The sequence below is a fragment of the Microcaecilia unicolor genome, chromosome 14 (genome assembly GCF_901765095.1).
Source record: "Microcaecilia unicolor chromosome 14, aMicUni1.1, whole genome shotgun sequence".
Taxonomy (NCBI): domain Eukaryota; kingdom Metazoa; phylum Chordata; class Amphibia; order Gymnophiona; family Siphonopidae; genus Microcaecilia; species Microcaecilia unicolor.
In genome coordinates this window covers 28,154,068-28,179,794 of record NC_044044.1, presented here as the reverse complement: position 1 = coordinate 28,179,794, position 25,727 = coordinate 28,154,068, and the positions used below count along the sequence as shown (strand labels likewise).

Sequence of the window (25,727 nt, the reverse complement as noted above, 5' to 3'; positions counted from 1 at the left end):
TTTCTCAAAATTCCTTCCAAACTTTGGTTGGGCCCATCTGTTTTTGATAGTCATTAATAGAAAATGCGATTAGAAAATGATCTGTCCGTGATAGGGATGTTATGTTGATGCCTCCAGCGTTGTGTTCAAAGTTGTCAACCCTTTGCAGAACACCAAATCAAGCATATGGCCCTGTATCAAGGAAGCTACAGTGCTGGGTGCCATTCTACATGGAGGCTTGTAAATACCATCGTGAATAACTGAAAGGGGAATGTACACATTGAGAGGAGGATATGCCAATCATAAACATATCTCTCAGCAAAGTATACCACTTATAGACTACTGTAGGTTATATGGGTTAAACACATATGTAGACAACCAACGTAGGCCTGCCATGCACATGCCATAAGTGACTGAACCTAACATTTGGAGCACTTAAGCAGATTTACTCTAGTTTTCTATAATGGCTTAGGCACACCTAAGTACCAGTACAAATCTGATACTCAGAGGGCACCATTTGGTACCAAACTGGAAGCTGAGCAGATCAGAGGGAAACAGCAACACCATGAAGCAATAATAATGTGGAGGGTCACAGATGAAATAACAAGACAGAGCCAAGATATAGAGGAAGCAACTTTATTCAATGACCCAACATGGCCCATGTTTCATCAAATGATTGCATCAATTAAATAGCTTTGGTCATTTGTCTGTTTCTTTGGGTAACAAGAAACACTGCACATGTGGGATAAACCCTTTAAGAAGCTATCAATTCAGAGATCTAGTGACGAGCTTGATTTGGCAGCTTTTTAAAGTGTCTATTCCACTTCTCCAGTGTTTTATGCTTTCCAGAGAACCAGACAAATGATCTGAAGCTATACCACAGATGTGGGCATTTGGAATTGTCAGATCCTTGAATAAAGTTGCATCCCCCATCTCGTGGCATGGCCTTCATGTGGCTCTCCACTATTATTGATCCACCAAACTTGAGGCACCAAAGTTACACAATTGTCACCATAGCTCCCGCTTTTCAGGAACTGTGGCATAATTCATTTACATTTACGATAACTTTCAATGCAAATTCTAACTTAAAAAATTAGTCAAGGGAAATATATTTCAAATTTTATAGAGTAGTTTCAAGAGCATATATCAATCAGCGAGAGCAGATGATTTACACAAAGGTGACTTTCGTTAAATGAACAGAAAATCAGTTCATACTCATCTTACCTCCCAGCTTCTTAATGGCTTTTTTCACTTTCTCATTTCTGAGAGTATAAATGAAGGGGTTTAACCAAGGGGTCACAACAGTATAAAAAACAGAGACCAGTTTGTCACCTGCAAGCATCACTGGTGGCCTCATATAGATGAAAACAAGGGGGCAAAAAAACAAAGCAACAACCATGAGGTGGGAGGCACAGGTAGAGAAAGCTTTCTGTCTTCCCTCAGATGAGCGAATTTTTAAGACTGTGGAGATGATGTATACATAAGATATAAGCAACACCAAGAAAGAACCAAGGGCTAAGACTCCACTGTTGATCATATCTGTGATTTCATTGATAAAGGTACTAGAGCAAGCTAACACAGATAAGGGGCGGGTATCGCAAAAGAATTGGTTTATCTCATTAGGACCACAATAGGGCAGCTGAACTGCTGGAAATGCCTGACCAAAGCCATGCATGAGACCACCTACCCATGTGGAAACCACCAGCAGCAGACAGGCTCGGCTGTTCATTATTACGGTATAACGCAAAGGATTGCAGATGGCAACATAGCGGTCATAAGCCATCAGAACCAGAAGAAGACTTTCTGCACCCTCAAAAAAATGATAGAAAAACACTTGAGCAATGCAGCCATTGAATGAGATGGTTCTAATCTGCAAAAAAAAATTAACAAGGAATTTAGGGACAACAACTGTTGAAACCCCCACATCTAAGACAGACAGGTTGCTAAGGAAGAAGTACATGGGAGAATGCAGCTGAGAGTCTACGTATATGGTTACCATGATGAGAAGATTCCCACCTAAAGTGAGCAGGTAAATCACAAGAAACAGCACAAAGAATATTATCTGTAAGTCTGGATCACTTGAAATTCCAAGGAGGATGAATTGTGTGACTCTGGTTTCATTCCTGAATTCCATTCCTTTCAGTTTACCAACTGTAGGGAAACAGAAGCACTAGAGACAATAGAAAGAAAATATTAAATGAGACAGATGCTCCAAGATCATTTATAGTCTATATAAGGACTTCCTGAAATGTTGTATCTTGCTCAGTCTCTAGTCCTTATCAAACCAGGGCTAAAAACATAACTTTTTGAGGTTCCTTTTACATCTTATCCACTTCTATATAATATGTTCTACTAGAATATCTGATTTGTTAGACATGTTTGTCTTAACTAGATTGTTAGGACAATGGAGCAGGGACTCTACAGTGCTGCATTCAACAGGTAATGTTTTTAAAATGATAAACAGCAGTAAGGACAAGTTGCAAGACACTTCGGTCTGTCATCCTCTGTCTTCTGATTTTGTGTTAGGTTTATGGACAGCTCTTAATGCTCAAGAATCATTGGCCCTCCCTCCCAAAAAAAACTATTGTACCTCGAACGGATTCTGTTTCTCATATGCTCTTATTCCACAGACATTCCACAGTTATACGTCATTAACCCTTCACAGTGCAGCATTCAGGTTTGGATTATGGTGTCTCTTAAAGTACTTTGGTTTAAAGTTGCCCTTGAAAACATGGTTTCATAACTTAATAAAAAGAGCTTGTTTAATTCATCAAATAGCTCATTGCCGCAGAACAATTTCCTCATGGCAATCCTAAAGATTGTGAATAATGTTCTGCCCATCTGTAGCCAAATGAGGAGCTCATTTAAAAATCCCAATCCCATGTTTCAAGACCAGCACAAACACTCAGTTCAGCACTTTTCCCACTTGAAGTCAACTCACCTTGTGCTACTCATTGGCCGCCACTCCCAAAACTCAAGCACAGTTCATCAATTCTCTCAAGGTGTTTTTTAATTATATGGACACAACCATCGGTGGAACTTTTTATAACTTCCCAATATTTCCAGTGAAGAATTCCTTCTTTCTTAAATGTATGAAACGTCTTTCATCTCAGTCTAGGTTTAAAAGTAAAGAATCAAATTAATGATTTATGTAATAAAGAAATGATTGCAATACAATTCCAATCTGTCGATTGCCTTCCCATGCTTCCATTAAAACTTCATGGTCTACTCAAGGTTTGTTTGGCATTGATTGTTCTCTTTTGATAGATTAAGGATAGAGAAAGAGATAATAACACACAGCCAGTGAGGTAGGACAAGAAGAAACAAGGTGAACAAGACAGGAGATGAATCTATACTGAAAGTGGCAGAAATGCCTGCTGCTAGTTAAGGATCAGAACAATGACACCGTACTATTCTTAAGGTGTTTCCCATATTTACACTCTAAATGAAATATATTTAGAAAATGACATTTTAAGATAGACGAGCAGACATAATTGAGAAGTCTAATGGTTAGAGCAGCTGGCTGAGAATCAGTGAATCCTAGTTCAAATCCCCACTGTCACTCTTTTCCTCCATTGCCTCATATTCCAACATGTATGTACACCATTTGCATGTACTATGTAAAAAATAAATATTTAAGGTGGTTAAGCAATACAGATAAAGGTAAAAATAAATAGATACTTACAGCATATTATTTTAATGGCAAATTTTTGCTTTGCTCATTTGCAAATATAAAACATACTCCTGAAAATTACCATGAAGTATTATTTTTATTTATAGTAAATTCAGAAATTCTTGAAAATAAGTAGCTTCTGTCTCACTCTGCCAACAGCTACAGGGTGAATTTTTCCAGTAGGCAACAAAGAGATGTACTTAAACTGTATTTGGGCTTTAGGGATTATAATCTTCGGAGGCACCCATCTAATAAATTATTTTATACTTATTTCTGGCTTTCTGCAAAGTTGCTTCTTGTTTTGCAAGGTTAAGAATCCAACATGAATAAGCAGAAAAGATGAAACGCGTGAGGCAATGATTATAATATGTTATTTGGAATAATGGAGATTATGGCTTCCCCAGGCATCACTTCTGAACAGAGCGGTTATGATTAATCTCTGGTAGAGTCATGGTACAAGGGTCACGGCTCCATCCTTCCATCAGTAGCCACTTCAAGAAAAGACTTAAAAAGACATAAACCTTTTTCTTGATCATTAAAATAGATTGTAGTGCTCATTTTCAAAGCTCATAGGCTTACAAAGTTAAGTATTATTAACCTATATATCTTTGTAAGTCTACATGCTTTGAAAATGAGCCTCTTTATCCTACAGTGGTTAGGGTGGTGGACTTTGGTCCTGGGGAACTGAGGAACTGAATTCGATTCCCAGCACAGGCAGCTCCTTGTGACTCTGGGCAAGTCACTTAACCCTCCATTGCCTGCCGCATAGAGCCTGCCATGAGTGGGAAAACGCGCGGGGTACAAATGTAACAAAAAAAATGGTCCATAAGGAAGCCATTCATAAATAAGTACAATTACCATTCTGCTGAATCACCATATTCTATGAAAACATATTCACTAATGAATGTGAGAGTAAACATAGAACACTAGCTCCAGAAGAAAATGGGCAAAACTGATTCATATTTTTATTGTTAAAAGATGAATGAATTAATGAAAAAATAATCCAAGGATAGTAGATAATATATCCCAAGAATCCATACAATAAACTCAAGAGTGGGCAACGTTATATCAATGGCAGATGTTCCTTTAGCGTTAACAGTTATACCCCCCTACAAATATATTCAAGCCCATATTTCTAATCATTTTCTTCTGAAATCAGGGCTTTTGCATCCCCTGACAAAATACTTTACTGCTGTTCACTCTCTTCATGACTGATTTCACTTTTAAAAAGTGTTGGGATGTTATAAAAAAATGGAGACCATCTTGTCAGCTGAAAATGTCACTGTGGTCTCAGGTAGATGAAGACACAAGGGATGAAGAACAAATCCACTACCATGACCTTCCCTCAGCAAATCAAATCTTTAGATTGGCAAAAATGATAGCTATTTAAGATATAAGTAGCACCAGGAAGCTAGTCAAGGATATATTTCTACCATTGGCAATGATCATGGTTTCAATTATGAAGATGCTAGAGCAAGCCAACACTGACAATGGGTTATATCAACAGGACCATAGAAAGTCAGTTGATATCTGTGTGAATGAGTGCAAAAAAATATATACCCATGTAGAGGCTACTAAGTGGAAACATAGCAGTCAATATTCAGCCAGCGATGGTGAGTGGTTTTTTTTTAATGCTGTCTGTTGCCAGCTATGTTTGATCCACATATTCAATACCAAACCATTGAATATTCGGACATGATGCAAACAGAAAGAAATATTTTTCACTCAATGAATAGTTAAGCTCTGGAACTTGTTGCCAGAGGATATTGTAACAGCAGTTAGCATATCTGGGTTTAAAAAAGGTTTGGACAACTTCCTGGAAGAAAAGTCCATAGTCTGCTATTGATATCGACATGGGGAATCCACTGTTTAGCCTAGGATTGGTAGCATGGATGTAGCTACTATTTGGGTTTCTGCCAGGTACGTTTGACCTGGATTGGCCACCTTTGGAAACAGGACTAGATGGACCATTGTTCTGACCCAGTATGGCTATTTTTATGTTCTTATGTTATGCAGGTCCTTGCCAATGATCAGCCAGGCACTTGCATAAGATTAGTCAGTAGTACTGTGAGGCTGACACTATAGATCACAGTAACCCTTTTGAAGTGGAAGCCATGATGGGCAGGAGTGTGTGGGTATCAACTCCTGTCCATTCTCCACTAGACCACAAGTGATTAGAAAGGTAGGTTGGGGGTCTACAGATATGAGGGGAATTTGGGGGGATCAGTTGCTCTTCCAGAGGGTTGGAGGTAGGGAGGGGTGATTGGAATGGGGGAAACAGTTGATGTTCCAAGGTGGGAAGGAAGGAGGGATGATTGGAAAGAAAGTCAGTTGCTGTTCCATGGAGTGAGGGAGGGAGGAGGGATTGAACAACTTCAGGTCGGTAACCAGAATTTTTGCAGGTTCTGGCTGACATTTAGGGCCATCACCCGCATAGTTTAGCAGGCATAGTTAGGGCTACTTTTTCTGTGGTTCTCTGTGCCTATTTAGCTATGCGGGCACTCTGAATATTCCCAACTCTCACATAACTACCGTTCTTCCCCAACTCCATGCCTGTAAAGCCCCTGAAAGATCTGGTTCCAAAATGGTCACTTAGTACCAAATTGATTGGGGCCAGCTATCTGCCAATGTTCAGCACCCTGTTAAAGTGGTGCTGAACATTGGCAGATAGCTGGCCCCAATCAATTTAATTAGACAGGATTCACTTTAAATAATTGATCTTGTACTGTCCTGTTTATTATAGTGGTGCTGCATAAAGGAATGCAAATGGAAACATAGTGGTCATGGGCCATCAGGTTTCGGAGAAAGCACTCTGTGCCCCCTCAAAAGTACAGAAATAATAATAGGGCAGTACAGTCATTGAATGTGATTGCTTTGTTCACTGAGATGAGGCTCAGTTGGGGTTTGAGAATAGCTAGTGTTGAGTACCATAAATCCAAAAAAAGGACATGTTCCTGGGCAAAATGAGAGACCGTAGACAAGGGTCCACCTCTATGGACACCATGAAGAGAAGACTCTTGGCTACAGTGAGCAGATGCAGGAAGAGGAATACCATAAAGAACTATGGCAGAGCAGGCTCTGTGATGGGTGGAGTCCAGGACTTTATAGCAGAATGGGATCCATGATGGGGTGGGGTCTGAAGGACTTTTTTGGGAGATTGGGATATCTCTATTGGAAGGGGGTATGGTGAGTTTGGAAGCCTTGTTAAAGGCAGAACTTGCTATTGAACTTCTGCTTACAGTTCCGGTGTATATTCAAGGCTGACTGGATGGATCAGTTGGACACTTTCTACCTTTATCTCCTTGGTTGCTGTGAGATGCTTCTTTGCCCAAATAGTCATGGAGAGTGAGCACTGTCCAGTTTCTTAGGCCTTGACTTCACTGAGTAATTCAGGAAGAGAAGAAAGTCAATGCTGATAGTACATAGTAATGAGCTAATTTATTTGACATCTGCTTATAGTCTGCTCAGAGGCACAGTATGGCTTAAGATACCATCCATCTAAGATCACAAAAATCATCTTTACATTTTGAGTTGGGGGGTTGGGAGCAGTGATTGAAAAATTACAGCTAGGGATTATTAGGGGAACCAGGGTGGGAGTGAGAGTGGCAGCAACAGCAGCAGCACCCACATAGCTAAGCAGACAAAAGCAGGTCAACCTTTGGTTATGGTCCTATCTGTCAGTTTAGCTATGTGGTCACCAGCAGTAAATATAAGCAGTACTTGCATAACTGCTGGCTTCTCCATGACTCTACCCCACCACTGCCGAGATTCCAGGTACAAAGTATCAAATTCTATGTTTCTGAGATAAGAAACATCAGGGCTTTTTTTGAGGGGGGTACTCAGGGGTGCTGAGTACCGGCACCTTTTCCAGTGTCTGCTAAAATTGACCCATGGACCACAAGTTTTAATGAAAGAGCTCAGGCTCTACACACCAATTCTGCCTTGTCATAGGTTCTGTAACTGGTTGCAGGGGGCCTGGCTATTGTGTAGTGAGTCCCTCAGTGATCACCCCACCCCTGAAGGGGTGACCTGGCATTTGAGTACCGGCACCTTTTTTGCTAGAAACATTGCACTGAGAAACATATACAAAAATGCAACTTCAGAAGGTGATAGGAAGGGATAAGACAAAGGAAGAGAGAGGGTTCTGATAAGAATGAGGACAAACATCTGGTGAGCCAGTCGGAATGAAATTTATTTCCTCTCACATCCAAACAAAGCCATTAACGACACATTCATGTATTGGTTACCAAAGTAGGATCACCATGCAATATTTATACTATAAAGCATCATACAGTGAGTGCATTCTTGATAACGAACCTATAACAGCAAAAGTTAATCTATTAGTCAATCAGGGCCTGATATTCAGCCAGCGGTAAACCCTGGACATTCAATGCCGGCCATTTCTGGTGACTGGCATTACATACCTGGGTTTGTTTTGGCCACTGAATATCTGTTGTTCCTGACCAGTTGGAATATCGGGGGGGGAGGGAGGGCGGTAAATATTTAAAGGGAAAAATTTTATAAATTGGTGTTAAATTCTAAGCACCACAAAGGGGAAAGCTTAGCGCCAATTCTATAACAGTTCAAAGGCCTGCCTAAGGCAGGAACTGTCTCTTCCATGTTTTGTATATAGCATTACAAATGTCTAGTAGCACTATACAAGTTATGATAAGTAGCACTAAAGCCATTATAGAATGCTAGTGGAAAGACACTTTGGTGCGCCAAAATTTAGACTCAGCCACTTCTTACTTCTCAATAGCAGGTGTAACTGGACAGGCCAAAGTGCACAATGTAACATCTGTATAAGTTGTCTGTCACTAGGCGAACTGTCCAACACACACCCTTGCTCCACTCATATTATCGCCTCTCTGCAGTTCCACGCTATAGCCCTTAAATCACTGTTTATACAATAACGCTTACCACATACACACATAACTTGCAAGTACTGGTGCTAATCATGCACATAATGCCATTTTTCTATAAAGTTATAGGCATTATTACCACCTATATTTATAGAATGGCCCTTCACTGCATTCACTTCTGGTCATCGTATCTCAAAAAAGATATAGCAGAATTAGAAAAGGTTCAAAGAAGAGCAACCAGAATGATAAAGGGGATGGAACTCCTCCCATATGAGGAAAGTCTAAAAAGGTTAGAGCTCTTCAGCTTGGAAAAGAGAAGGCTGAGGGCAGATATGATTGAGGTCTACAAAATTCTGAGTGGTTTAGAATGAGTAGAAGTATTGATGTTTTACTCTTTCCGAGAGTATGAAGACTAGAGGACACTCAAGGAAGTTACATGGAAATGCTTTTACAACAAATAGGAGGAAATATTTTTTCACTCAACAAATAGTTAAGTTCTGGAACTCTTTGCCAGAGGATGTAGTAACAGCGGTTAGCGTATCTCGGTTTAAAAAAGGTTTGGACAGGTTCCGGAAGGAAAAGTGCATAGTCTGCTATTGAGACGGACATGGGGAAGCTACTGCTTGCCCTGGAATTGGTAGCATGAAATGTTGCCACAATTTGAGTCTCTGCCACTGATGGAAACAGGATACTGGACTAGATGGACCATTGGTCTGAGCCAGTATGGCTATGAAAAAAAAAACCACAATCATTACAAGTTTACTGAGCATATATTTGTATAAATCAAGGTTCTTAGTTTCTGGGTGGATGTGACGGGAGATATAAAAGGCAATTCTAAAAACTGGTACCTAAAGATACCCATACCTAGAGTACACAGTTGCATAATTAGGTACACCTATTTTGGGTAACCCCATTGTTAATTCACTGGGCACCATCCTGTAAGGCTTCATGTCAATACTATTGAGTGGGTGGAGCATTTGTGGGTCATTTGCATATCTCCCTGCAATGCCTACAACTTATACAATGCTATAGGTTGCGCAGTTTAAATGGCTCACTAAGGCACCAACTTCCACCTGCCATACACACACCATAATTGATCATGTGTAACTTCTGGTACACTAAAACAGGTTTTTGCTAACACCGCTTAGGCACATCAAAGCACCACCATAATATTTTCACTTTTCACTAAGAACAGCATAATATATTCAGCTTTAATAAACCTTCCAATGAAAATTCTAGACAAATTACCAGACTTTTATAGAGTAGATCAAAGAGCATACATCGATCACTGAAAGCCAGTGGTGTACATGAAGGTGTCTCTCTTTAAATGAACGGGAAATCAGTTAATATGCATCCCCACAAAAGAAACATTCCTTCCTTGCAGCCTCTTCATGGATTTTCTGAATCAAGGACTCAGGTGGGCTGTAATACACTGCAAAACGGCAAAGACACATATAGTCTGCAATGGCTTAGGCATCCTTAAGTGTTCTTCTACAATTGATGCTCTGCTCACACCATTCTAGAACCTGAATGAAGGCACCAAGTTCTAGAACTGTCACCACAATGGTTCCACTTTTCTTTAAGAACAGCACAATTCATTCAGGATTGCTAAATCTTTCCACGGAAATTCTAAAGGCAAATATTTGGAATTTTGAAGAGTAGATCAAAGAGCATACATCGATCAGTGAAAGTAAATGATTTCCATGAAGGAGTCTACCTTTAAATGGACAGGAAATCAGTTAATATGCGTCCCTAGAAAAGACGCTTTCCTACCTCGCAGCCTCTTTATGGATTTTATCACCTTCTCATTTCTGAGAGTATAAATAAAGGGGTTTAACACGGGGGTTATGATAGTGTAAAAACCAGAGATCAGTTTATCACCTGCAAATGTCACTGAAGGTCTCATGTAGATGAAGACAAGGGGGCCAAAATACAAAGTGACCACCAGGAGGTGGGAGGCACAGGTAGAAAAAGCTTTCTGCCTTCCCTCAGCTGAGCGAATTTTTAAGATAGTGGAGATGATGTATGTATAAGATACGAACAACACCACGAAAGAACTAAGGGCTAAGATTCCACTGTTGATTATGTCTGCAGTTTCACTGAAAAAGGTTCTAGAGCAAGCCAATAAAGTTAAAGCGTGGGTGTCACAAAAGAAATGATTTATCACATTAGGACCACAAAAAGGTAGTTGAACTGCTGGAAATGTCTGACCAAAGCCATGCATGAGACCACCTACCCATGTAGAAACCACCAGCAGGAGACAGGCTCGTCTGTTCATTATTGTGGTATAACGCAAAGGATTGCAGATGGCAACATAGCGGTCGTAAGCCATCAGGACCAGGTGAAGGCTTTCTGAACCCCCAAAGAAATGTATGAAAAACACTTGAGCAATGCAGTCACTGAAAGAGATGGTTTGGCTCTGGAAAACAAAGTTAACTAGGGATTTGGGGACAGCGACGGATGAAAAGCCCAAGTCTAGGAAAGACAGGTTGCTGAGGAAGAAGTACATGGGTGTGTGCAGCTGAGGGTCCACGTATATGGTTACCAAAATGAGAAGGTTCCCAACTGCAGTGAGCAGGTAAATCATTAGAAGCATCACAAAGAATAATATCTGTAAGTCTGGATCGCTAGAAAGTCCAAGGAGGATGAACTGTGTGACCCTGGTTTCATTTCTGACCACCTTTTCTTCCATTTTATCAACTGTGGGGAAAGAGAAACACAAGAAACAGTAGGAAAAAAAATACATTAAATGAGGCAGATTAATAATCTTTGTGCAGACTTCCTAATTTTGTCCTTTCTGTGGTTACTTCTATATCTTAACCACTTCTCTATAAGACATTCTCCTAGAATCAATTTTTTTGCTATTTTTCTCTTGACTAGATTTTAAGCTCTGACTGTCTCTCTTAAATGTGCCTGTACAGTGTGGGATACAACTAGCAGTGTTTTAGAAATAATTAATAGAAGTGTTGGCACTGGTAATACAATCTTGAGGGCCTACTTAAGAATTGTTTTGGCAATGATTGTTCTCTCTTGATATATTAAAGAAAGAGTTGAAACCTGACAAATGAGACACAGCAAGTGAGGTTGGAGAAGGAAAAACAAGAGAGGAGATCAATGTATACTGAAACTGACATAAAAGCCCGCTGCTAGTTAGGGGTCATACATATTCTTGCACCTCAGTAGATATTTTTGTGGAGTTGACCAGCTGTAAGAGAAGTATATTTACAAAATGACATTTTAACTCTTAGAAGACAAAAAAAATAGCAGGGCATGAAAGAGACATCTAATGGTTAGAGCAGCTGACCAAGAATCAAGCAAGCTAAGTTCAAATCCTACTGTAGCTACTTTCAATCTTGGTCTTCATTGCTTCATCCACCAACTCAGATTGTGAACTCTCCAGGGACAGAAAATACCTGCTTGAAATATATGATCAACACTTACTTGCAGTATATAAAAACCAAAAAAAATTTTTGAGGTAGATAAACACTAAAAATAAATGTAAACCAAGAGAGATACTTACAGCATATTACTTGGGGAGATCATCACATGAGCAGATTATTCTTGCTTTGCTCGTTTCTAAATGCCAAACATATTCCTGTATAATTTTCAGATGCTTTAAATTCTGGAGGTCATCTCTGCCTCACTAGCTCTGCCAGCAGCTACGGGCTGAAGTCTTGCTCTAGTAGGCAGCAAAATCGTGAACTTAAACTGTATTTCGGGCTCTGGGGATTATCATCTTTGGAGGTTCTAAACAGTAACACTTACAAGTGCCATTAACACTATTCTCCAGCACATCTGCGAAAGAAAAAAAAAACCCAATAGTTTGGAACCTCTGGAGTCCATGTGGATAAACCTTGCATGAAAAATGGATGGAAGTCATGTTCCCACTGATTTTAGTCTTGTCAAAATTCAAAGCATATCTGGCTTTTTTTTCTCAAGAAGAGCGAAAAATTAAGTTATATGAAAAAAAGAAATGTGCATTCTTGCTTAGTTAATATTCCCTCAAAGGCACACCAGAGTGCTCTGTCTATGTTTCTATCATTGTAGCTGGTGCAGCAATACCATAGTTCCATTCAAGAGAGGCAGACTGACCCTTGGAAGTCCCCCAGAACTTGCTCGCCCCTTGTAATTGAAACTGACATATTGATTCACCAGCCTCAGTGGTAGGAAAGCGGGGTGAGGACTCCTGCATGCCTTAGAGGGATTGTTGTTCATAGTTAGGTCAAGATTGCAAACCAAAATCTATTATCATTAGTTGAATATCATAATTTCTTTCACTATGATTGAGTCAGATTCATGCTCAGGAAGAGCTCTTAATGCATGTTTCAGGAGAGGAATCTAGGAATCTTATGAAACTCTCCTATTTTGTTAACGGACATAAAAAATTGATGTAAACGTGCACCAATTTTATAAGCTACAAACCTTTATTAAGCTAACAACACAATTGCAAACTTATTTGCCTCGTCCAGCTAGTAGATATAAGAGATAAGAGACTTCAGATTCCCGGTGCTGTTTCCCTATATTTGGAAGGTTATCAATAGAAATCAAACAAAAGAAAACATGGAGAAGAGAATAAGATGATACCTTTTTTATTGGACATAACTTAATACATTTCTTGATTAGCTTTCGAAGGTTGCCCTTCTTCCTCAGATCGGAAATAAGCAAATGTGGTAGCTGACAGTGTATATAAGTGAAAACATTCAAGCATTACTATGACAGTCTGACAGGGTGGGAGGATGGGGGTGGGTAGGAGGTATGCATGGGGACATCAAAGCATATCATTGATATTCTAACAGGATGGGTGTGGATAGGTGAGGGGTGGGGTGATCAACAGAGAAATACAGCTTTATGGTTTATAATGGGTTAGGAACCCCAGATCCTTGTTAAGTCCTTTCTGTTGGGTGTTAAAATATTCAATCATTCTGACTTCAAAGGTCTTACATTCTTGTATGGTTTTAAAGTTACCTTTCAGGATTCTCACTGTGAAATCACTGGTACAGTGTCCTGGTTCTGTGAAGTGCTGTCCCACCGGGGTGGGGGCCCTACTGGCTGTATTGTTCATGTGATGTCTATGTAAATTGAATCTTGTCTTAAGCATCTGGCCTGTTTCTCCAATAAAGCATCCTTCGTTACATTTTTTACACTGAATGATATATACCACATTGGAAGATGAGCAAGTGAAAGATTCCTTTATGTTGAATATCTTTCCTTTGTGGATGACTGTGGGTTCCTGTGAAATATTTTGGCATAGTTTGCAACTGGATAAGTTACAGGGAAGTGTGCCCTTCTGTTCCTTTTCAGTCTGTGATGGAAGTTTACTTCTGATTAGCTTGTGTTTTAAGTTGGGTGGCTGTCAGAAGGCCAGTACTGGTGGGGATGGGAATATCTCTTTCAGTAATTCATCCTCCTGGAGTATAGGTTGTAGATCTCTTATGATTTTCCTCAGTTTTTCCAGCTCTGGATAACCTTAAGAGTGGACTAACACGGCTACCACACTCCTATATTTGGAAAAGCACTGCTCTGCTATACCGCTGGTTCGTTCTACTTTCCAGTGCGGTAGCTAGCAGGAATCCTCACTAGTCTTACTCCCTCTGTTAAGAGCCTCCTAATTTTTAACTTGTTATATTTTTTTTGTTACATTTGTACCCCGCGCTTTCCCACTCATGGCAGGCTCAATGCGGCTTACATGGGGCAATGGAGGGTTAAGTGACTTGCCCAGAGTCACAAGGAGCTGCCTGTGCCTGAAGTGGGAATCGAACTCAGTTCCTCAGTTCCCCAAGAATTAGCACCTTTATTAAGGCAATAACAGAGCCCTTCTCTTACAGAAGCCACCTCAGCATCCTACTGCAGTGTGTCTAAAGTGCATAACTTTCTGAATTCCCTTGGAAGTAAGAGGTACTACCAAGTGCGACTCAGTCCGGCTACCATATGGGCAACCAGTGTTTATCCTTGTGTTTCTAGCTAGTTAGTTGCTCCTTTCATTAAAGCTTGGAGAAGATCTAAGCTTTCACTGCTCTCTGAAGTACAGATAATCTTGCATTGAATGAAGCCTTTCAGGGAGTACATTCCAGAGTATGGGGGCTACTCTGAAGAAGGCTGGTTGGACAGTGTCACATTATTGTGACCTCTTTTGCAGAGGGTATTGTTAGGGATATTCTTTAGAAGAACTTTAGCAACCTTAGAGGTGTAGAGGGAGATCCCATTTCCCTTAAGAGCCTTGGAGATCAGAATAAGTTTTAAATTTAGCCCTGTATGGTATTGGTAGCCTGTGAAATTTTAGCATTAATACATGATGTGACCATGTTACTTACAAACTTCTATCATTATTGTTGTGGCATTTTGGAATCAATTGGAGTTGGTGTAGACTGCATTACAGTAATCCAAACTTAACGTTGTAGAACATCAACCATTGTGACAAGACTTGCCTTCTCGATGTATTAAGAGAGGCAACATAGTTTATTTCATTAATGTATTTATTGATTGGGATTTATTAACTGCCTTTATCAACAGATTTACCCAAGGTGGTGTACAGGAGGTCCAGTTTAACATAAAACTTAAAATTTTGTTAATATATTAATAATAAAATGATCAACAAACTTAAATACAATACATGAGGTAAACTTGAAAATATGATGTCAGTACAATGCAAACAATACTATAATAGACTGAATGGAAGAATAGTCAAATAACATAGATACAATATGATGTCAGCATAATACCACTGAAACACCTAATAAGAAAGCAATAAAACATTCGAATAACATAGATATGAATTTCTGTCTAGCTGAGGGGTCAAGTGCAGATATAGAAATGGGGACAAGATGGGTAGTACCGAGTCAGTTGTGATAAATAGATGGGTGGCTAAACTCATGGCAAAATCTTTGTACATTTAAACAAGATATGAAGAATTGGTCTAACCTACAGGGTGTGTAGTAAGTTAGTCCAGGTGCAGAGGGATAGGACAAGACCTCTAGGAAGTAATCAGCAGTCATGTCTCAAAATGCCTTCTAAACTTTGGTTGGGCCCATCTGTTTTTGGTAGTCCTTAATAGAAAATGTGATTAGAAAATGACCTGTCCATGATAGGGGTGTTACGTTGATGTCACCAACATTGTGTTCAAAGTTTTCAATCCCTTTGCAGAACATCAAATCTAGCATATGGCCATTTTCATGGGTTGGAGATTTGATCACCTGAGCTAATCGCAGAGCTGCCATCTTATCAAAGAAGGAAGTAGTGGTGGTTTCCGGAGTTTCCATGTGTAAGTTAAAGTCTCCCGTGATCAGTAACCTAGGGTAGCTCAGGATTACCTCAGTCACCAGATTCAGCAGTTCTTGCACAGAAGATATGTTTTTGCGAGGCGTTCTGTAAAACTTGAGCAGTAACAGTAGTTCCACAGAGAGATAACAATAGCGGTATAACTCATAATTATTCCTGATACAACCTTACTTACTGTTCTCCAAGAGACAAACAGTTACCTAAGGAACCATATGCCAAGGACCCTCAATTACACTTGGAAGTCAGCAATGTTTTTCTATCTAATCCTGGACTGTAGGAAGGAAACCATTGTCCTCACCCAGGTTGTGAGATGTTCCCGGAATAGTGCTTAGCTCCTCCCACAATCATTACAAGTTTACTTGAGCATATATATATTAATATAAGTCATGGATTCTAGGTAGATGTGACATGAGAGGCAAAAGTCATTTCTAAAAACTGGCACCTAAACTTATGCACGCCTAGCGGGCAGAACATATTCTGATCAAGTGCAGATCTCCAAGCAATGTCTACAACCTATAGGTTGCATGGTGCACTTAGGAGCCAACTTACACATCCTTAAGGCATCCTTAAGTGTTGTTGTACAATTGATGCTCTGCTCACACCATTCTAACACCTGACTGAAGGCACCACATTCTGAAATTGCCACCAAAATAGTGCCACTTTTCCTTAAGAAGAGTGCAATTCATTCAGGATTATTAAATCTCTGTACAGAAATTCTATTTAAAAATTTAATCTAAAGGGAAATCTTCCGAATTTTCTAGAGTAGATCACATCGTTCTAGGAAATCAGTTAATATGCGTCCCTAGAAAAGACGCTTTCCTACCTCGCAGCCTCTTTATGGATTTTATCACCTTCTCGTTTCTGAGTGTATAAATGAAGGGGTTTAACACAGGGGTTATGATGGTGTAAAAACCAGAGATCAATTTATCACCTGCCAATGTCACTGGAGGTCTCATGTAGATGAAGACAAGGGGGCCAAAATACAAAGTGACCACCAGGAGGTGGGAGGCACAGGTAGAAAAAGCTTTCTGCCTTCCCTCAGCTGAGCGAATTTTTAAGATAGTAGAGATGATGTATGAGTAAGATATGGACAACACCACGAAAGAACTAAAGGCTAAGATTCCACTGTTGATTATATCTGCGGTTTCACTGAAAAAGGTACTGGCGCAAGCCAACAAAGATAAGGCATGGGTGTCGCAAAAGAAATGATCTACCTCATTAGGACCACAGAAAGGCAGCTGAACTGCTGGAAATGTCTGACCGAAGCCATGCATAAGACCACCTACCCATGTAGAAACCACCAGCAGGAGACAGATTCGTCTGCTCATTATTGTGGTATAACGCAAAGGATTGCAGATGGCAACATAGCGGTCATAAGCCATGAGAGTCAGGTGAAGGCATTCTGCACCCCCAAAGAAATGTATGAAAAACATTTGAGCAATACACTCACCGAAAGAGATGATTTTACTCTGTGAGACAAAGTTAACTAGGGTTTTGGGGATAGCGACAGTTGAAAAGCCCAAATCTAGGAATGACAGGTGGCTGAGGAAGAAGTACATGGGAGTGTGCAGCTGAGCGTCCACGTATACAGTTACCATAATGAGAAGATTTCCAGCTATGGTGAGCAAGTAAATTATTAGAAACAGCACAAAGAACATGATCTGTAAGTCTGGATCACTGGAAAGTCCAAGAAGGATGAAATGCGTGACTCCGGTTTCATTGCTGACTGCCATTCCTTCCACTTTATCAACTGTAGGAAAACAGAAACACAAGAGACAATAGACAGAACGCATAAAATGAGACAGTCAGAGAACATTTTTTAATTATTTTTTTTATTTTTAGATTTTCAAAATAAATGACAAGTATTATACTACAATTCAAAGTAATACAGCACTATATTAAACAGTGAATTATATAAAGTAATAGTTACTTTCTATAATTAAAGAAGAATTAACAAAGAATATTTAAGTAACTATTATTCTCTCATATAAATAAAACTTAGTTATCCTGCTTCCTTAGACCACCAAAATAAGAGGGGGGTAGTCATACATAATTAGAGAAGATTTTTACGTATCAAATCAAGGTAAGGCTTGTATCCTAATTCAAGCTTTTAGAATCTAGAAAGACTTGCAAATGGTCTGGCGAGAAAAAAAACATATTTCGTAGAACCCAACCGTACTATACATTTACAAGGGGTAAGCCAGTAGGAAAGACCCACCCACTTCCAAAGTTTTTTTGTTTCATCTCCAAGTCAGAGAACATTAATATTCTTTCATCCTCTCTTTCTAGTCTTTCTTTGATTCCATGAAAATAACTCACTTTTTTTTTGTTACATTTGTACCCCGTGCTTTCCCGCTCATGGCAGGCTCAATGTGGCTTACATGGGGCAATGGAGGGTTAAGTGACTTGCCCAGAGTGACAAGGAGCTGCCTGTGCCTGAAGTGGGAATCGAACTCAGTTCCTCAGTTCCCCAGGACCAGAGTCCACCACCCTAACCACTAGGCCACTCCTCCACTTGAGGTTCTACATGGAATGCTGCTATTCCACTAGCAACATTCCATGTAGAAGTCGGCCCTTGCAGATCACCAATGTGGCCGCGCAGGCTTCTGCTTCTGTGAGTCTGATGTCCTGCATGTACGTGCAGGACGTCAGACTCACAGAAACAGAAACCTGCACAGCCTTCTACATAGAATGTTACTAGTGGAATAGCAACATTCCATGTAGAATCTCCAATAGTAGCAACATTCCATGTAGAATCTCCAACATTCCATGTAGAATCTCCAATAGTATCTATTTTATTTTTGTTACATTTGTACCCCACACTTTCCCACTCATGGCAGGCTCAATGCTGCTTACATGGGGCAATGGAGGGTTAAGTGGCTTGCCCAGAGTCACAAGGAGCTGCCTGTGCCTGAAGTGGAAATCGAACTCAGTTCCTCAGTTCCCCAGGACCAAAGTCCACCACCCTAACCACTAGGCCACTCTTCCACTCCTCTTAACTCTTTCACCCTTTCTATAATACATTACCCATAATCTCTTGTTTCTTTCTCTTGACTAGATTGTAAACTCTGTGAGACAGGGACTGTCTCTCTTATATGTGTCTGTACAGTGCTATGTACACCTGGTAGTGGTTCAAAATGATAAACAGTTAGGACCTACTACTACTCAACATTTCTAAAGCGCTACCAGACTTACGCAGCGCTGTACAGTCAAACATGAAGAGAGACAGTCCCTGCTCAAAAGAGCTTACAATCTAAAGGACATAACGACAGAGACAATCAAATTGGGACAGCATAGTACATCTGATTACACAATAGTTCATAGGGACAGACTAATAGATCTAAACAGCTAAAGACAATTAAGGTATGCAAATGCATAATACAGACAGATTGGTAGTGGTATTGAATAGAGGAGTAATGGTTAGGTTAAGTGCCAAAAGCAGAGTCGAAAAGATGGGCTTTGAGCAAGGATTTGAAGATGGGTAGGGATGGGGCCTGACGTATCAGTTCAGGAAGTCCATTCCAGGCAAAGGGTGGAAGCGAGGCAGAAAGGGCGGAGTCTGGAGTTAGCGGAGGTGGAGAAGGGAGCAGAAAGGAGGGATTTTTGTCCAGTGAGCGGAGATTCTGGGTAGGAATGTAGGGGGAGATGAGGGTGGAGAGGTAAGGAGGGGCAGCAGAGTGAGAGCATTTGTAGGTTAGTAGGAGAAGCTTGAATTGTATGCGGTAACGGATCGGAAGCCAGTGAAGTGACTTCAGGAGAGGGCTGATGTGAACATATCGGCTCTGGCGGAAAATAAGCCTAAGCTTCAAGACAGCTTTAGTGTCTCATGTTCTGTCTTCTATTTTACATTTACGTATATCATTATATGCGAAACACATTCGCATTAGCTCCCTAAAGTAATTTTTCAGCCTGAATGGATTCTGCAGCCCATTTGCTCTTATTCTTACAAACGTCCCACAGTTATACCTCAGTAACCCTTCAGAGAGCAACATCCAAGTGCTGGATTATGTTCTCTCTTAAGGTACTTTCTTTGGTTTTTAATTTGACTTTGAAAACAGTTTTATAGCTTGATAAAAAGAGAACTTTTTTACATAGTGAAGGTTGGCCCATACTTAGCCAAATGAAGGCTCATTTTTAAAAAAAAAATCCCCAATACAATGTATCAAGAAAAGCCCAAACCCTCAGGTCAATACGTTTCCCAAATGAAGTCTACTCACCATGTGATACCCACTGGCCTCCTTCACCCATATAACAGTCAGTTCCTTACGTCTTTCCAGATGTTATTTAATTACTTGGAAATAATCATCTGTCAAACTTTTTATAATATCAGAGTACTGGGAGTGAAGAATTCCTTTCTTCTGAAGGGAGTAAAATGTGTTTTATCTCCATCTTGGTCTAAAAGTAAATAATAGAAGTAATGATTTATGTAATTAAGAAGCGATAGCATTGGCAATACAATTCCAATCTGACAATTGGCTTCCCTTTTTTTCAATTTAAACTTGATGATCCAATCAAGATTTGTCTGGCAATGATTGTTCTCATATTATTATTATTATTATTATTAGCATTTGTATAGCGCTACCAGACGCATGCAGCGCTGAACATCTGACACCAAGAGACAGTCCCTGCTCAAAAGAGCTTACAATCTAAATAATACAGACAGACAAGACAGTTATGGGTGAAGGAAGTAATGGGTGAGAAGGGAGGAAGGGACAAGGGGAGGGCAATTGTGGCTAGGAGCTAAAAGCAGCAGTGAAAAGGTGGGTTTTCAGCATAGATTTGAAAACAGGTAGAGATGGAGCTAGACGTATAGGTCCAGGAAGACGATTCCAGGCATAAGGTGCCGCGAGAGAAAAGGAACTAAGCCTGGAGTTAGCAGTGGAGGAGAAGGGGGACGACAAGAGAGATTTGTCCGGTGAGCGGAGGTCACGGGGAGGAATGTAGGGAGAGATGAGAGTGGAGAGGTAATGGGGGGCTGCAGAATGGATGCATTTAAAGGTCAGCAAGAGAAGTTTGAACTGTATGCAGAAGCGGACAGGGAGCCAGTGAAGTGACTTGAGGAGCGGGCTAGTGTGGGTATAACGATTCTGGCAGAAAATAAGTCATGCCGCAGAGTTTTGGACAGATTGGAGAGGAGAGAGATGGCTGAGCGGAAGATCAGTGAGAAGTAAATTGCAATAGTCCAAGCGAGAGGTGACAAGGGAAAGAGTCGAAAAGAGTCAATGAGACACAGCAAGAAAGGTGAGACAAGAAGACCAACGATGAATGTACTGAAACTGGCAAAAAATATATATATATCCTGCTGCTAGTTATGGATTATAATAAATTATCCTGCACATGAATAGACATTCTTTTGCTGTTTCCCAGCTTTACCTTGTAAGTGAAATATATTTACAAAATCACATTTTAACATTTACGTTGAAAGATTGAAAAACAGAATGAGAGAAAGAGAAATCTAACGGTTAGGGCAGCTAGGTGAGAATCAGGGGCACACAATCGAAATGTAGAGATGGGCGCAATGGTCATGGCAAAGCACAACAGGCCAAAAAGGACTGAAGGAAAAAATATTTATTTGTAAAGCACCAACAATAGAAGCAAGGACTCGACACGATCCATTTTCAGTGGCAGTGCGGCCTGCCTCGGGGATCAATATCGTTTGACTGGTGCCATAGCCCAAGTATAACTGGCTGTCTAGAAAAATGCCCGTCAGATGAAGAGCTTGGCAATCTGACTTGTAAAGAGCTTCAGAATGCAAGTGCGGGAAATTGAGCAGACACCATGCAAGTGAACTGAGATCTCAAAAACCGGAGCTGGAGCCTCGTTTTGAGACAAAGCTCAGGACATATCCCAGTCCATCAACACTTGTAAACAAATATATATATGGAAAACAAAAAAGCTTTATCACTCTCTTGCGACCACTCAAACCCCTGCATCAAGCAAAATCTGAGGCAAAACCCCAGGACTGTTTCGCCACTTCCTCCTGTCACCTAAGGTCGCCACTGTTGGACAGCCAGGGAGCCCAGTTGAAATCCCACGGCAGCTGCTTGCTGTTTCGGTCTCCATTACTTCATATACCAACTCAGATTGTGAGCTCTCCAGAAACAGAAAATACCTACTTAACATATTTGAACGCCACTCAAACAAAGCACATAGAAAAGCAAAATAGACGTTTAACATGCAAAAACAATACAGTTATCTGTAAATGGAGATACTTACGTCATATTATTTGGAGAGATGATAACATGACTGACTGATTTTTGCCTTGCTGTTTTCCAAAGACCATAAAGTATAATTTTTAGATCCTGTTCGTTCAGAAATTCTGGAGAATAGGAAGTCTCTGCCTCACCAGCTCTGCCAACAGCTACAGGCTGAAGGCTTCTTCCTGGAAGCAGGAAAGTGATGAATTTAAACTGTATTTAGGGCTCGGGGGATTATAATGTTTGGAGAATCTCGAAAGAAGCAGGTGATTAAACAGCTTTGACATTTACAATAATCACCACCACATCTGTGAGAAAACAATAGTTTGGATCTTATGGTGTCCAGGTGGACAAATCTTGCAGGAAAAATGGGTGCAAGTCAAAATTCAAAGCACATCTGGGGTTTTTATTTCCCCAAAAGCAAGAAATTAAGTCATATCAAGAAAAGAGATGAGCATCCTTTCTTAGTCAATGTTCCCTTAAAGCCACCCCAGAGTACTCTGCCCAGGCTTCTACCATTACAGCTGGTGCAGCAATATCATGGTTCAGTCTTAAGGGGTAGACAGACCCCCCCCCCCCCCACACACACACACACACACACCAAGAGGTGGCACAGAACTTGCTTGTACCTTGTAATGTAATAGCATAGGATACATGTCCTTATGTCCAATCCAAGACAGCAATAATAAAAATGCAACTTCAAAACAGATTTCCAGCCATATCGATATTGCCCTGTGTTTGGAAGCTCCATTTTTATTTTTGCTGCCTTGGATTGGATATAAAATAATTTTTCCCCCTGAAACAGCTTGGAGTGACGAAACAGGGAACCCCTATCGGGATATGAGTGACTATATTGGATCATATTGGGATCGTAGAGACACTTTATCATTCCAAGATAAGTACTTTGTAAAAATTCTGACGTGCCAACTGAGAATTTTTGATATAATTTCCTGAGTCTATTCTGTATCGGTAAGAGGTTTTGTTTATATGAAGGATTATTTTGGGTATACATGAAGTGGAGGGGTTTTTTGTGACTGATGATTACAGTGAGCCACCTTTCTAATGAAGGCTTGTTTTACAATTAGGTTTGTCTCATTTTCTACTAAGGTCTTTTTTCACCACTTTATAAATTTGAGGCAATTCTTCTGATACAGAATAATATTGTAGAAGTGTATGTTTGTTGAAGTGAAGTTAGAATTCTACAGATTCCTTGTGTTAGTGGAGGTAATGGAAATCACTTATTATTATAATGTTGCCCGATTTGTCAGCTTTCCCAATTTCCATAAACATATCTTCATCTTGTCTGTTCATTCTGTACTGGTGGATGGTAGTATAGCCCTAGCAGTATACTCTTTCCCTTCACACATGGAATTTCTATCCATAAAGATTCCATGCTGCTATCTGTTTCATGTAGAATGTTTATTTTGTTTGACTCAATTCCCTCTTTAACATATAGCGGAACCCCCCCTCCAATTTGATCCACTCTATCATTACGATATAATTTGTACCCTGCTAACACAGTGTCCCATTGATTGTCCTCCTTCCACCAGGTCTCGGATGCACCTATTATGTCTATATCATCATTTAGTGCCATATACACCAACTCTCCCATCGTATTTATTTATTTAATACATTTGTATCCCACGCTTTCCCACATACAGCAGGCTCAATGCGGCTTACATAGTAAAAAAAAAAACATTACAAAAATCCTGAAAGAAGAACATTACAACTGTAATAAGCATAATAATAGTAAGGTTTAAGAGTATCTGAGATGAAGTCGGTAGACGGAGCTTGTCATCCTCTCAAGTACATTGTTTTGGGTGTACCAAGATGGTGGTGGCTCATTGGGGAGAATGAAAACTTCCATGGGTGAAGTGGCTTCAGCCTTGTGACATCATGCCATCTCCTGTTTATCATCGTTCCTTGACCACACCAGGAGGAGGAGCTCTGAACATGCTCTGTCCTTTCTAATCTAGTGTCTGCAACAAGAGCTGCAAAGAAGGAAAAGACTCATAACAAAAGCAGAAGCTTTTGTTCTGAGTCTTTATTTTTTAGGCGTCTAGCATTTGTATATAGACACTTCAAATTGTGTTTTTTCCTTGCATCTACAAGATGCTTTAAGTTGATGGGGATAATTTCTATCCTTTACTCTGTCCTCCCATTGAACACTCCTGGCTTTTTTTCACTATTATTGAAACCTCTCTATCGGGTTTCTCCTGAAGATCCTGTTTCAATAGTACCCTTCAAGGATACTCCACGTTGAATCATGTGCTCCTGAGCATCTGCCAGCTTCCCCCCTCCCCCCCCCCCCCCCCCATTTTAGTTAAAAAGCTGCTCTATGTCCTTTTTAAATGTTAGCATCAGCAGCCTGGTTGCATCCTGATTAAGGTGGAGTCCATCCTTTCAGAACAGACTCTTCATTTAACAAAATGTCGCCCAGTTCCTAACAAATCTAAATCAATCAATGCTGCACCATCGTCTCAACCACACATTGAGATTTCGGAGCTCTGCCTGCTTCTTGGGTTAATTTGGAGTTATGTTTGTTCATTATGGATTAAATTCTGTAAATGACGCCTAAAAAATCAGCACCGAAAAAACCCCACACTTAGCATTATTCTATAAACTTCACCTAAAGCTAGGAGTGGTTTACAGAATATACATAGCAACTGTCCCTGCAAATAAAATGTAGGCGTGACCATTTACACCAACCAAAACTTGGCTGTAAATGCATTTGCCGAATTTAGGCACGGAGCAGACATATACTATAACAGTGTGCATAATTTTTAGGAATGCCCATGTCCAACCCATGCTGCTCCCGTGGCCACACCCCATTTTGTGATCTGTGCACTAGAAATTATGCACACCACTTACAGAATACACTGTAGTTGCATGTATTAATTCTAATTAGTCCCAATTGGTGCCGATTATTACTTGTTATTGGCCAATTATCAGCACTGATTAGCTTGTTAAGCAATTAACAAAAAGAATGCTCCACTCCATGTGGAGATTGAGGTGTCTCAGGCAATTCCTCTCACGAGAGCTCTTCCGTACCATTCCTCACTGGTTGGTCCTATCGCATGTTGACTACTGCAGTGGGATTTATGCTGGTTGCCGAAATTTCATTCTGAAAAACCTACAGACTGCTCAAATCACGCTTTGATCATGCCCAGCCTCTTCGTTTTAACCTACACTGGCTCCCCATTATAGACCGTATTACCTTCAAAATCTGCTCACTGACTCACAAGATAATTTATGGGGAAGCCCCTGCTTACATGCTAGATTTAATTGATCCGCCATCCAGAAATTCTTCGATAACTGCTCGATCCTACCTTAACCTACACTATCCAAGCTGCAAGTCAGTTAAATATAAACTGCTTTTTTCATCATCTTTCTCCTACGTCAGCCCAAAGTCTTGGAATGTTCTACCAAGGCATCTAAAGGAGATTGACGTTCACCAGCTATTCAAGAAATCTTTAAAAACATTTTTCTTCGAGAAAGCTTATCCTACCAACTAACGCTTAATCCCCGCCTACCTCAATTTGTCTATACCCATTTACTACTCCAACCTATTCAAGCGTCCTTGTATAATCCTCCTGTACTTTCCCGTCTTTCTGACTTGTCATGTCATTACCCTCATTGCATTGTAACCTTTTGTAGCATTGTAAGCCACATTGTGCTCTCTCTAGTGGGAAAATGTGGGGTATAAATGTACCACAAATAAATAAATAAAGTTGTGTACGC

General features: G+C 40.2%; 3 protein-coding genes across 3 annotated transcripts; all 3 read right to left on the bottom strand.

Moving 5' to 3' along the window:
- Positions 1-1,183: 1,183 nt before the first annotated feature.
- On the bottom strand, positions 1,184-2,113 carry LOC115457256 (olfactory receptor 4E2-like). The gene has a single exon (XM_030186679.1). It carries the CDS (start codon positions 2,111-2,113, stop codon positions 1,184-1,186), a length of 930 nt encoding a protein of 309 aa, XP_030042539.1.
- An 8,136-nt stretch (positions 2,114-10,249) lies between these two features.
- Positions 10,250-15,770, bottom strand: LOC115457255 (olfactory receptor 4E2-like). Its single transcript, XM_030186677.1, has 2 exons — positions 15,620-15,770; positions 10,250-11,214 (listed from the first exon to the last, which is right to left on the bottom strand). Exons 1-2 carry the CDS (start codon positions 15,768-15,770, stop codon positions 10,250-10,252), a joined length of 1,116 nt encoding a protein of 371 aa, XP_030042537.1.
- Positions 15,771-16,574: 804 nt separating this feature from the next.
- LOC115457254 (olfactory receptor 4E2-like) lies at positions 16,575-17,522 on the bottom strand. Its single transcript, XM_030186676.1, has one exon. It carries the CDS (start codon positions 17,520-17,522, stop codon positions 16,575-16,577), a length of 948 nt encoding a protein of 315 aa, XP_030042536.1.
- Between the last annotated feature and the right edge of the window lie 8,205 nt (positions 17,523-25,727).

What these genes read in the sequence shown, in the direction of transcription:
- LOC115457255 (XM_030186677.1), bottom strand. Translation starts at nt 15,770, where the DNA reads ATGGAAACTCCGGAAACCACCACTACTTCCTTCTTTGATAAGATGGCA. An exon ending in AAACTTTGAACACAATGTTG is followed by an intron (nt 11,215 to 15,619) that starts GTGACATCAACG and finishes CTTTCCCCACAG; the next exon opens with TTGATAAAATGGAAGAAAAG.
- LOC115457256 (XM_030186679.1), bottom strand. Translation starts at nt 2,113, where the DNA reads ATGGAATTCAGGAATGAAACCAGAGTCACACAATTCATCCTCCTTGGA.
- LOC115457254 (XM_030186676.1), bottom strand. Translation starts at nt 17,522, where the DNA reads ATGGCAGTCAGCAATGAAACCGGAGTCACGCATTTCATCCTTCTTGGA.